The sequence below is a fragment of the Pristiophorus japonicus genome, chromosome 11 (assembly GCF_044704955.1).
Source record: "Pristiophorus japonicus isolate sPriJap1 chromosome 11, sPriJap1.hap1, whole genome shotgun sequence".
Classification (NCBI taxonomy): Eukaryota; Metazoa; Chordata; class Chondrichthyes; family Pristiophoridae; genus Pristiophorus; species Pristiophorus japonicus.
Genome location: NC_091987.1, coordinates 33,014,385 through 33,028,454, shown reverse-complemented (window position 1 = coordinate 33,028,454; position 14,070 = coordinate 33,014,385). Strand labels below are relative to the sequence as shown.

General features: G+C 46.3%; 1 protein-coding gene across 2 annotated transcripts in view; it reads right to left on the bottom strand.

Annotated features, from left to right (window-relative positions):
• The window catches only part of LOC139276005 (superoxide dismutase [Cu-Zn]-like), a 174,706-nt gene extending 166,402 nt beyond the window's left edge, over positions 1-8,304 (bottom strand). Inside the window, exons 1-2 of one of the 2 annotated variants that reach the window (XM_070893326.1) lie at positions 8,127-8,304; positions 714-869 (exon numbers count right to left, since the gene is read on the bottom strand). In XM_070893326.1, the coding sequence (XP_070749427.1) occupies positions 714-869; positions 8,127-8,240 (270 nt within the window). In that variant the 5' untranslated portion in view covers positions 8,241-8,304. The remainder of the gene's footprint in view (positions 1-713; positions 870-8,126) is intronic. The other variant, XM_070893327.1, reaches the window with a different exon arrangement.
• Between the last annotated feature and the right edge of the window lie 5,766 nt (positions 8,305-14,070).

Genomic DNA, 14,070 nt, shown 5'->3' with positions numbered 1-14,070 from the left:
CAGAGAAGGCTGAGGGGAGAGCTTATTGAGGTTCATAAAATTACAAGAAGCCGAGATAAAGTGGATAGAAAGGACCTATTTCCCTTAGCAGAAGGGGCAAAAACAAAGGGCATAAATTTAAAATAATTGGTAGAAGGTTTAGAGGGGATTTCTTCACCCAGAGGGTTATGGGGGTCTGGAGCTCATTGCCTAAAAGGGTGGCAGAGGCAAAAACCCTCACCACATTTAAAAAGTACTTGGATGTGCACTTGAAGTGCCATAACCTACAGGGCTACTGACCAAGAGCTGGAAAGTGGGGTTAGGCTGGATAGCTCTTTGTCGGCCGACACGGACATGATTGGCCAAAATGGCCTCCTTCCGTGCTGCAACTTTCTATGAAAAAAAAGAGGGGTAGCAGTTTTACTGAAGGAAAATATTACGGTGCTAGAAAGAGAGAATGTCCTTGAGGGGTCAAAGGCAGAATCTATTTAGTTTGAGTTAAGAAACAATAAAATAAATTATATTAATGTATTTTATAGGCCACCAAATAATGGGAAGGAGCTAGAGAAGCAGATTTGTAAAGAAATTACGAAGGGGTGCAAGAACTATCATCATCATCATCATAGGCAGGTCAGAGTGCAAAGGTAAGAGTTTGGTAAGTGGGAGAGTTCGGGCAAGTGGGAGTGGGAGGTGTTGCTTTGTCTTGTTTTCCCCACCAGTGCTGACTCACCGACCTGGGAGGAAAAGAAAACGAAGTGCGATGTCACAGCAAGAGGTTCGGGGATGTCGGAGCGGCCTATAAAGGCCCAGAGGCAGTTGAGAGGCGGCGGCAGTCGGAGAGGCAGGAGTTCGGGGACGTCGGAGCGGTCTATAAAGGCCAGCTGGTGCAGCTGCAGCAGGGAGAGAAGGCAAAAAAGTAGAAAGAAATCGAAAGGTGACGTCACAGCCAAGTGGGTAAGTGATTGGTGAGTAGTTTTTTCTTTTTCTTTTATCAGTAAGTAACCTTTAGCATTATTGTTGCCAAATTAAGTTAATCTAGGGGTTAAGTCATGGCAGGAGAGCTCGGACATGTATTATGCTCCTCCTGTATGATATGGGAAGTCAGAGATTCTTCCAGTGTCCCTGACGACTACATATGCAGGAAGTGTATCTGGCTGCAGCTCCCGACAGACCGCATTGCGGCACTGGAGCTGTGGGTGGATTTACTCTGGAGCATCCACGATGCTGAGAATGACGTGAATAGCACGTTTAGTGAGTTGGTCTTACCGCAGGTAAAGGTTACAGAGAGATAGAGGATGGGTGACCAACAGGAAGAGCAGTGGAAGGTAGTGCAGGAGTCCCCTGCGGTCATCCCCCTGCAAAACAGATACACCACTTTGGGTACTGTTGAGGGGGATGACCCATCAGGGGAGGGCAGCAGCAGCCAAGTCCATGGCACCGTGGGTGGCTCTGCTGCACAGGAGGGCAGGAAAAAGAGTGGGAGAGCGATAGCGATAGGGGATTCTATTGTAAGGGAATAGATAAACGTTTCTGTGGCCGCAACCGAGAATCCGGGATGGTATGTTGCCTCCCTGGTGCAAGGGACAAGGATGTCTTGGAGCGGGTGCAGGACATTTTGAAGGGGGAGGGTAAACAGCCAGTTGTCGTGATGCATATAGGTACCAATGATGTAGGACCTCATTCTGTTTTTTATCTACAAGACGAATTTAGGGAGCTAGAAGCTAAATTAAAAAGTAGGACTTCAAAAGTAGTAATCTCTGGATTGCTACCAATGCCACGTGCGAGTCAGAGTAGGAATCGCAGGAGAGCTCAGATGAATACGTGGCTTGAGGAGTGATGCAGAAGGGAGGGATTCAAATTCCTGGGGCATTCGAATTGGTTCTGGGGGAGGTGGGACCAGTACAAACCGGACGGTCTGCACCTGGGCAGGATCGGAACCAATGTCCTCGGGGAATGTTTGCTAGTGCTGTTGGGGAGGGGTTAAACTAATATGGCAGGGGGATGGGAATCTATGCAGGGAGACAGAGGGAAGTAGAATGGGGGCAGAAGCAAAAGATAGAAAGAAGAAAATTAAAAGTGGAGGGCAGAGAAACCCAAGGCAAAAAACAAAAAGGGCCACGTTACAGCAAAATCCTAAAGGGGCAAAGGGTGTTAAAAAGACAATCCTGAAGACTCTGTGCCTCAATGCGAGGAGTATTTGGAATAAGGTGGACGAATTAACTGCGCAGATAGCAGTTAACGGTTACGATGTAATTGGCATCACGGAGACATGGCTCCAAGGTGACCAAGGCTGGAAACTCAACATCGAGGGGTATTCAACATTTAGGAAGGATAGACAGAAAGGAAAAGGAGGTGGGGTCGCGTTGCTGGTTAAAGAGGAAATTAATGCAATAGTAAGGAAGTTCATTAGCTTGGATGATGTGGAATCTGTATGGGTGGAGCTACGGAATGCCAAAGGGCAGAAAACGCTAGTGGGAATTGTGTACGGACCACCAACCAATAGTAATGAGGATGGGGACAGCATCAAACAAGAAATTAGGGATGCGTGCAATAAAGGTACAGCAGTTATCATGGGCGACTTTAATCTACATATTGACTGGGCTAACCAAACTGGTAGCAATGCGGTGGGAGGAGGATTTCCTGGAGTGTATTAGGGATGGTTTTCTAGACCAATATGTCGAGGAACCAACTAGAGGGCTGGCCATCCTAGACTGGGTGATGTGTAATGAGAAAGGACTAATTAGCAATCTTGTTGTGCGAGGCCTCTTGGGGAAGAGTGACCATAATATGGTAGAATTCTTTATTAAGATGGAGATTGACACAGTTAATTCAGAGATTAGGGTCCTGAACTTAAGAAAAGATAACTTCAATGGTATGAGATGTGAATTGGCTAGAATAGACTGGCAAATGATACTTAAAGGGTTGGCAGTGAATAGGCAACGGCAAACATTTAAAGACCACATGGAAGAACTTCAACAATTGTACATCCCTGTCTGGAGTAAAAATAAAACGGGGAAGGTGGCTCAACCGTGGCTAACAAGGGAAATTAAGGATAGTGTTAAATCCAAGGAAGAGGCATATAAATTGGCCAGAAAACCTGAGAACTGGGAGAATTTTGTAATACAGCAGAGGAGGACAAAGGGTTTAATTAGAAGGAGGAAAATAGAGTACGAGAGGAAGCTTGCTTGGAACATAAAAACTGATTGCAAAAGCTTCTATAGATACGTGAAGAGAAAAAGATCAGTGAAGACAAATGTAGGTCCCTTGCAGTCAGATTCAGGTGAATTTATAATGGGGAACAAAGAAATGGCGGACCAGTGAAACAAATACTTTGGTTCTGTTTTCACGAAGGAAGACGCAAATAACCTTCCGGAAATACAAGGGGACCGAGGGTCTAATGAGAAGGAGGAACTGAAGGATAACCTTATAAAGTGGGAAATTGTGTTAAGGAAATTGATGGGATTGAAGGCCAATAAATCCCCGGGGCCTGATAAGTCGGCATCCCAGAGTACTTAAGGAAGTGGCCATAGAAATAGTCGATGCATTGGTGATCATTTTCCAACAGTCTATCGACTCTGGATCAGTTCCTATGGACTGGAGGGTGGCTAATGTAACACTACTGTTTAAAAATGGAGGGAGAGAGAAAATGGGTAATTATAGACCGGTTAGCTTGTCATCAGTAGTGGGGAAAATGTTGGAATCAATTATTAAAAGATGAAATAGCAGCGCATTTGGAAAGCAGTGACAGGATCGGTCCAAGTCAGCATGGATTTATGAAAGGGAAATCATGCTTGACAAATCTTCTGGAATTTTTTGAGAATGTAACTAGTAGACTGGACAAGGGAGAACCAGTGAATGTGGTGTATTTGGACTTTCAAAAGGCTTTTGACAAGGTCCCACACAAGAGATTGATGTGCAAAATCAAAGCACATGGTATTGGGGGTCATGTACTGACGTGGATAGAGAACTGGTTGGCAGACAGGAAGCAGAGAGTCAGGATAAACGGGTCCTTTTCAGAATGGCAGGCAATGACTAGAGGAGTGCCGCAGGGCTCAGTGCTGGGACCCCAGCTCTTTACAATAGACATTAACGATTTAGATGAAGGAATTGAGTGTAATATCTCCAAGTTTGCAGATGACACTAAACTGGGTGGCGGTGTGAGCTGTGAGGAGGACGCTAAAAGGCTGCAGGTGACTTGGACAGGTTAGGTGAGTGGGCAAATGCATGGCAGATGCAGCATAATGTGGATAAATGTGAGCTTATCCACTTTGGGGGCAAAAACACGAAGGCAGAATATTATCTGAATGGCGGCAGATTAGGAAAGGGGGAGCTGCAATGAGACCTGGGTGTCATGGTTCATCAGTCATTGAAAGTTGGCATGCAGGTAGGTGGTGAAGAAGGCAAATGGTATGTTGGCCTTCATAGCTAGGGGATTTGAGTATCGGAGCAGGGAGGTCTTACTGCAGTTGTACAGGGCCTTGGTGAGGCCTCACCTGGAATATTGTGTGCAGTTTTCGTCTCCTAATCGGAGGAAGGACGTTCTTGCTATTGAGGGAGTGCAGCGAAGGTTCACCAGACTGATTCCGGGGATGGCGGGACTGACGTATGAGGAGAGACTGGATCAACTGGGCCTTTATACACTAGAGTTTAGAAGGATGAGAGGGGCTCTCATAGAAACTTACAAGATTCTGACGGGACTGGACAGGTTAGATGTGGGAAGAATGTTCCCGATGATGGGGAAGTCCAGAACCAGGGGACACAGTCTTAGGATAAGGGGTAGGCCATTTAGGACTGAGATTAAACTTCTTCACTCAGAGAGTTATTAACCTGTGGAATTCCCTGCCACAGAGAGTTGTTGATGCCAGTTCATTGGATATATTCAAGAGGGAGTTTGATATGGCCCTTATGGCTAAAAGGATCAAAGGGTATGGAGAGAAAGCAGAAAAGGGGTGCTGAGGGAATGAACAGCCATGATCTTATTGAATGGTGGTGCAGGCTCGAAGGGCTGAATGGCCTACTCCTGCACCTATTTTCTATCCCTCGAAATCGAGGAAGACTTGCTTCCACTCTAAAAGTGAGTTCTCAGGTGACTATACAGTCCAATATAGGAATTACAGTCTCTGTCACAGGTGGGACAGGCAGTGGCTGAAGGAAGGTGTGGGTGTGGAGTTTGGTTTGCCGCACTCTCCTTCCGCTGTCTGCACTTGATTTCTTCATGCTCTCGGCGACGAGACTCGAGGTGCCCAAGCCTTCATAGATGCTCTTCCTCCACTTAGGGCTGTCTTGGGCCAGGGATTCCCAAGTGCTGATGGGGATGTTGCACTTTAACAAGGAGGCTTTGAGGATGTCCTTGAAACGTTTTCTCTGCCCATCTGGGGCTCGCTTGCCGTGTAGGAGTTCAGAGTAGAGCGCTTCCTTTGGGAGTCTCGCGTTGGGCATGCGGATGATGTGGCCCACCAAACGGAGCTGGTCGAGTGTGGTCAGTGCTTTGATACCGGGGGTGTTGGCCTGAGCAAGAACACCGACGTTGGTGTGTCTATCCTCCCAGTGGTTTTACAGGATCTTGCAGAGGCAGCACTGGTGGGACTTCTCCAGCACTTTGAGGTGGCTACTGTATATAGTCCACATCTCTGAGCCATATAGGAGGGCGGGTATCACTACTGCCCTGTAAACCATAAGCTTGATGCCAGATTTGAGGTCCTGATCTTCAAACACTCTCTTCCTCAGATAACCGAAGGCTGCGCTGGCAAACTGGAGGCGATGTTGGACCTCGTCTTCGATGTATGCCTTTGCTGATAGTAGGCTCCCAAGGTATGGAAAATGGTCCATGTTGTCCAAGGCCATGCTGTGGATTTTGATGACCGGGCGGTAATGCTGTGTGATGGGGTCAGGTTTGTGGAGGACCTTTGTCTTACGGATGTTTAGTGTAAGCCCCATGCTTTCATACGCCTCGGTGAAGGGTCAAGCAGGCCTGCGTCATCGCACCAACGCTCGTCTCAATCTTCGGGGGAGAGAGGGGGAAGCGGAAGAGGGGATCGGAGGGAAGAGAGGGAACTCAGGGAAGACATATTCACATTCTTCCAAGCCCCTTTACACCCACACCCGATTTCTTGGAAAGCTCAGTGCGTGTGTTACAAGGGACATCATTGGAGTTTGTCACGATTCACCATATCCAATAAACCTGTTAACAATTCGTGACCCACACACAATGCCCCATCTATGGCGAGGGAAGGAGGGGCCAAGGTCAGGAACTTGGACTGGGTGGGTATGAACTTAGGCTGGGGGGGCTAAGGAACTGGGACTGGGGAGGCATAAACTTGGGCTAGGGGAGGTATGCACTTGGGCTGGGGTCAGGGACTTCAGCTGGGGGCGGCATGCACTTGATCTGGAGTCAGGGACTTCGACTGAGGGATGCATACACTTGGGCTTGGGTCAGGGACTTTGGTTGGGGGAGGCATGCACTTGGGCTGGGGTCAGGTCAGGAACTTGGGAGGCTTTTGCTGGTTTGGTGCAGCTCTATCCTCTCTGGGTTCTGAAATCAGAATGGCTCGAATTACATGTTGCAAAGTCACTCAGAACTTGGGCTGGGCGGTTCCAATTACACACCAGAGAAACTTCTGGGTGTGGCTTATCCTGCAAGGGGACCAATCAGCAATTAGGTCATATAATAATGGAGAGCCAATCAGACCATTTTTCACAGTGCAAATAACTGCATTCATAAGATACTAGTTTGGCCGTGGAGTATTATGTCCAATTCTTGGCACCACAATTGAGGAAGGACATGAAGGCTTTGGAGAAGGTACAGAAGAGATTTACTACAATGGTTCCAGGAATGAGGGATTACAGTTATGTGGATAGACTGGAGAAACTGTGGTTGTTCTCCTTAGAGCAGAGAAAGCAAAGAGGAGATTTGATAGGTTTTTTAAATCATGAAGGGTTTATATAGAATAAATAAAGAGAAACTTTCCAATGATTGTCGATAACGAGAGGGTACAGATTTAAGGTGATTGGCAAAAGAACCAAAGACGACAGGAAGAAACCCTTTTTTATGCAATGAGTGATTGGGATTTGGAATGCACTACCTGATGGGGTGGTGGACACAGATTCAATAGTAGGCTTCACAAAGGGAATTGGATATATACTTGGAGAAAAAAAAACAGGGATATGGGGAAAGAGCAGGGACTAACTTGATTGTTCTTAAAGAGCCAGCACAGATTTGATGGGTCTCCTTCTGTGCTGTACGAAATCGCAGCGCTTCAGAAATACGCACAATCCCAGCTGAGGATGGAAAAAAACACTGCAGGAGATAGACAATCTCAAAATATTTGCCTCGTCCGGTTTATAATGACCATTTTGCAAATGAGGGCATCTGCAAATAAAAGACACCTGGTGCAAGTTCCTTAAGTGTCTCTCATTTACCGGTTTCACTGTTGAGATATGTAGCATCTGTACTACCTGAACCAGAAACATGGGCATGGACAAGGCGCCAGAATGTGGCTGAATTTTCTGAGCCTTTTGCAAATTGCCTATTCTGCGACCTTCATTTTCTCGGGCGGGGTTGGCGTTTTTGTAAAGTTCAACGATTCTTTACTGTAATAAATGTCTCCACTATGACAGCAAACTGGAAACCCTGGCGCCAACGTCTCCGCCAGTCGCCACTGAGGCCCCCATTCGAAGTGCTAAACCGTTAAAATACGTACCGCCGCAAAGAAAGCGGGCAGAATATAATCTGTTCAGATGCAACACGTTCAGATTTATTAGTATCCCAACAGTATTAAATCCTGCGTTGTACAGCACAAGCAAATAAAGAAAAAGCCGTTTCATTTTGCGTCCCCATTATTTCTTTACAATCACAGCACAGACTGATTACAAAAATTAAATGATGTACATTTTCTCAAAACCGGGGTTTTAAACGTTGAAAACGCCCTCTGACTCTATGCCCAATCTTATACAGAGTTATACTGAGTGAACCAGGCGATTCATATACTCCCGGCGATTATGATATTGGGTTGAATTTCCGGGAGGAGGGAGATCTCCAGGAACGACAATTCCGCCGCAGTTACGCTGGACGAGCGGGAGCCCCCCGACCGCCGCGGATATTCACCACCATTTAGTTCGGGCCTAAATTCTCGTTACAATAAACTTACCTGCGATTCAAAAACGACGATTCCAACGACACCGCTGACGGGGTCTCGTAAATCATGGGCGTAAGGATAAGTATCATGCTGATCCTTCAGAACACAAACAGCTTTTATTTCCATCTTTTTTTAAATTATCAACACCGCGAAGACGGAGAAGAACATCCTTCACTGCGCCTGCGCTCAATGCCTCTGCTTGGTCCAACGCACGTGCACATCCATCAATCAGGCTCGCGCTTCACTGTGTGCAACACCGGCAGTGGATGCGTGTTGTAATGCACCAGAACTTTGGCTTGTATAAAGTGACATTTATAATGAATTCCTATGTTTATTTTCAAAGAGCTGAATCAAAATAAGTCACAGCTTTAAACCAAAATGATTGCGTGTTACTGCTAACAAAGGCACTTGTCATAGAAACATAGAAAATAGGTGCAGGAGCAGGCCATTCAGCCCTTCTAGCCTGCACCGCCATTCAATGAGTTCATGGCTGAACATGAAACTTCAGTACCCCCTTCCTGCTTTCTCGCCATAACCCTTGATCCCCCGAGTAGTAATGGGAGTAGTCTGGACTGTTGGTAGCCTTTATCTTTGAACGTTTGGTCTAATATTGGTTTCAAACACTTTTTAATATAAAATTACACTGAATAAATATTTAAAATGAAGTAGAATGTCCAAGTAAACAGGCATACTAAGAGGAGTATGAAGCAGTAACATGTATGGAGACGACATTAAACTATGTCAGTTTTCCAGCTCTAAACCAGCACTGCACATGTAGGACGCTCCACGTATGGGCTATTAAGTTAACAAATTGGCCCCTATGCCTAATTAACATAGAAAAGGCAGGCTGCCAGCACTATTCGCTAGCCAAGGTGACCATCAACAGGTTCAGGCAGCGGGCAATCTAGGGAGTCATTCGGCCCGACTGCCTGCCTCACTTCTGCAGCTACATTCGTGCGCGGGTGTCCCTGGAGATGGAGCACACGGTGTCCACCGGCACGCTCGAGGCCTTCCGTGACCGGTGGGCAACGGAGGGACTGGAGTGCATCATCACCACTTGAAATAGGATTTTAATTTAATTTGTTAAGGCTTATTTAAACTTTTTTCATTAATTTACAGGTTTTATTGGTGGGCACATGGTTAACTTTTAAGGAGTCAGTACTATTAGCGCTGTTCATTGGCAGCTCACCTGATGGAGGCGGCAATATTGGGTCTCCCTAATGCCAATTAAAGGCATCCATCACCTCTTAAATTGGAGCTGCATTTTGCTTGCTGTATCTAATTGCTGTACAGACTTAAAAAAATGTCAGAAACAGCTACTGTGAGGTCCACCAGATTTTCCAATACTGTACTGGGAGAAGTGGTCCACAGAAGGTGGGGTAGTTATGGGAGCAGCAAAGGGTCTCATGGTGAGTGGCCATTCAGCAGGGGCAAGTGGTAGAGTAGGTCAAAGCCAGCAGTATTACACCTAGCACCTGACTGCAATGTGGGAAGTTTAATAACCTCACCAGGGTTGCTAAGTAAGCCTCCTCTCATATCGCACTTTACTGCCTCTACAGATCTGTACCATCTGTAGCTGCACTACTCGCAAGCCTTCCTTCCCCGTGCTCCCTTCCCTATCCTCCAATCACTGCAGCACATTTCACTGTACCTCCTTCTACTCCTATTACCACACTGTCCTACATCCCTCACTTCCCCTCACCTTTCACACAATATTCATACTATTGGATCTCCTCAATGCATCTCGCTAGACTAGGCCATCATTAACACACTACCTTCTTTCTTGCAGGACAAATAAGCACATAATACTCGGGAGAAGGCGCACACAGGAAGAAGGCGAGCACACATTAATGTCCTGTCTTCACTGGAGGAGGAGGTCCCGAACAGTGTGGGCAAGGGGCAAGTCAGTACTGTGGTGACTGGCGAGGTTAGAGTAACGCATCTTGCAGGGTTTCCGCGTACCTTACCCTCTTTTTCCCTTCCTACTGCAATATTGCCCTACACACTCTGCATGACAAAATGCATACTTTCAGCACCCATTAATCTGTCTCTGCTTACCTATACCACTAACTGTCCCTCGCTTGCAATTTCAGGTCTAGAACTCTAGGGGATCCTGTGGGAGCAGAGGGAGTGGCAGGCAGAACAAAGGACGAGGCAAGCAGAACAATTGAAGAGGAAGTATCATTCAAGCATACCCTTGCAGGCACCAGCTCAGAGACTGACACCCCGCATAGTTTAGAGGAATGCTAGAAGGGTTTGCATGGGGAGACACACCGAGAAATAGTGCAGTGGAGCAAGGGGTGGGGTATAGGACAGCCAGGAAGCAGCTTGCCAGGGTGAGAGCTCACATCCTAGCCTTGCTGCAGAGGGCACAGATATATCTCTGAGGGCCCAGAGCACACAGTAACATTGATGGATATACACCAGAAACTTCTAGATGCACTGGGTTGCCTTCCAACAAGCTTCTACACAGACTATGGAGGAGTTAAACTCTAACTTGTGTGGGCACTTCGCACAGGCCATCGGAACACTGCGATCAACCATGGAGCATGGTTAGCTCTGTCTCCTTCTTTTGTATGGTAGTAGCAAATCAAATGTCAATATCTAAGTTGGATATCATTGCCAAAGCTTACGGTGTAACAGCGTGGATATCTTGTAGGCTGCCTCATAATTTTCTCTGAGGGCAGTGCTCAATGAGGTGCTTCAGGATCTGATTGGGAGCTCCACAGTCACATGATGGGGATGCTTTAATCTTCCATCTATGGAGCAAGTGACAGCATCCACCATGACTAGTTCTGAGGTAGCTGATGTTAGCTGTCATTATTAACGGGCCTCTCTCCTCAGGTACTGTACCCCTCTCGCTCAAATCTGCCGTCATCACCTCTCTCCTCAAAAAAACAACCCTTGACCCCTCCGTCCTTGCAAACTACCGGCCCATCTCCTACCTCCCTTTCCTCTCCAAAGTCTTTGAATGTGTTGTCACCTCCCAAATTCGTGCCCATCTTTCCTGCAATTCCATGTTTGAATCCCTCCAATCTGGTTTCCACACCTGCCACAGTACCAGAACGGCTCTCATCAAAGTCACAAATTACATCCTTTGTGACTGTGACAAAGGCAACCTATCCCTTCTCGTCCTTCTTGACTTGTTTGCAGCCTTTGAAACAGTTGACCACTCTATCCTTCTCCAATGCCTCTCCACCATCGTTGGGCTGGGTGGGACTGCACTTGCCTGGTTCCATTCTTATCTATCTAATTGGAGCCAGGGAATCACTTGCCACGGCTTCTCTTCCCGCCCCCATATCATTACCTCTGGTGTCCCCCAAGGATCTATCTTTGGCCCCCTCTTACTTCTCATCTACATGTTGCCCCTTGGCAACATCATCCAAAAACACAGCGTCAGTTTCCACATATACGCTGATTACATCCAGCTCTACCTCACTATCACTTCTATCGACCCCTCCACAGTCTAAATTGTCAGACTTGTCTGGCATCCAGTTCTGGATGAGCAGAAATTTTCTCCAGTTGAATATTGGGAAGACTGAAGCCATTATTTTAGCTTCCTGCCACAAACTCCATTCCCTACCCACTCACTCTATCCCTCTCCCCAACTCCTGCCTGAAGCTGAACCAGACTGTTCGCAACCTTGATGTCATATTTGACCCTGAAATGAGCTTTCGACCACATATTCGCAGCATAACTATTTCCACCTCTGTAACATTGCCCGTCTCCACCCCTGCCTCAGCTTATCTGCTGCTGAAGCTCTCATCTATGCCTTTGTTACCTCTAGACTTAACTATTCCAACGCACTCTTGGCTGGCCTCCCACATTCTACCCTATGTAAACTAGAGGTGATCCAAAACTCGGCTGCCCATGTCCAACTTGCACCAAGTCCCGCTCACCCATCACCCCTGTGCTCACTGACCTACATTGGCTTCCAGTTAAGCAATCCCTTGATTTCAAAATTCTCATCCTTATTTTCAAATCCCTCCATGGCCTCCCCCCTCTCTATCTCTGTAATCTCCTCCAGCCCCACAACCCCCCCCCGAGATGTCTGCCCTCTTGAAGATCCCTGATTATAATCACTCAGCCATTGGTGCCCGTGCCTTCTGTTGCCGAGGCCCCAAGCTCTGGTACTCCCTACCTAAACCTCTTCGCCTCTTTTTCCTCTTTCAAGATGCTTCTTAAAACATACCTCTTTGCCCAAGCTTTTGGTCACCTGCGCTCATTTCTACTTATTCGGCTCGGTGTCAATTTTTAAAATCTCATAATACTCCTGTGAGGCGCCTTGGGACGTTTCACGACGTTAAAGCCACTATATAAATACAAGTTGTTGTTGTCCACTGTTTGCAAGGAAGATTTGATCTTTCAAGTTGCACTGTGGGGTCCTCTAGAAGGAATCCATTCCATAGAACAAGTTATTATTTAAATGGAGAAAGATTGCAAAGTGCCACAGTACAGCGGGACCTGGGGGTACTTGTGCATGAAACACAAGAGGATAGTATGAAGGTACAGCAAGTGATCAGTAAGACCAAAGGTATCTTGGCCTTTATTGCAAAGGGGATGAAGTATAAAAGCAGGGAAGTCTTATAAGGTATTGGTGAGGCCACACCTGGAATATTGAGTGCAGTTTTGGTTTCCATATTTACGAAAGGATATACTTGCTTTGGAGGCAGTTCAGAGAAGGTTCACTAGGTTGATTCCAGGGATGAGGGGGTTGACTTATGAGGAAAGGTTGAGTAGGTTGAACTTTGGCACATTTCCAAAATAAATATTGTGCATTTTTGACACTTTTAAAAACAATACCCCAAAACGATGCACTTAACGCACATCACATGGTCCTTAAAAAAACATGCACTTTTACATGTACAATGTTATCAATCATTTAAAATTTTGTAAATTTTGGAATTCAGAAGAATGAGAGGTGATCTTATCGAAATGTGTAAGATTATGAAGGAGCTTGAAAAGGTGGATGCAGAGAGGATGTTTCCACTGATGGGGGAGACTAGAACTAGAGGGCAAGATCTTAGAATAAGGGGCCGCCCATTTAAAACAGTGATGAGGAGAAATTTCTTCTCTGAGGGTTGTAAGTCTGTGGAATTCGCTGCCTCAGAGAGCTGTGGAAGCTGGGACATTGAATAAATTTAAGACAGAAATAGAGAGTTTCTTAAACGATATGGGGATATGGGGAGCAGGCGGGGAAGTAGAGCTGAGTCTATGATCAGATCAGCCATGATATTATTAAATGGCGGAGCAGGCTCGAGGGGCCGTGTGGCCTACTCTTGCTCCTATTTCTTATGTTCTTATTTTGCCATATAATTTTCCTTTATAAGTGTAACTGTGGTGTATGTAGCACACAAATCACTGACTCCACACGGTCTGGTGTAAGTCTAACTGCTGTGACCTTCGTCCTTTATTGTTCAGCTCCAGAGTGCCTCCCAGGTATGGTGGTCAGCCTTATATAGTCCTTATTACAGGTGCTACCAGGGTTTCCCACCACAGCGCCCTCTGTGGTATGGCATAGTACTTACATTACATTTAAGGTACTGGGACGATACACACATCATTACATAACATCACACTTGTCCAACGGAAGGCAGGTGGGCATAGACAGTGCGTTAGTATGTTACATATTATCTGGTACATTAACTGGTTATTGACTGGTAGCGGAACCTTGATTTCCTTGTTAGCCGTTATCATTAATTGTACTTCATCCATTATTTTACACAAATACAGTGGCCATTCAGCATAAAAAAGGTCATTCTTATTATAAATTCACTATCTCACATTAACATACCTCATTTTAGACTCGCTCTGCCAAACAGAAGTCCTTTGTGGGGACCACCTCTTTGTAAGGCCCTTTTAAGACTCCCAGGTGCATTTCCTCTTTAAGGCGCCATCTTTGATGCAGGAGGATTCCACGAGGCTTCTCCTTGGGCGCCGCCATCTTTGATGCTCT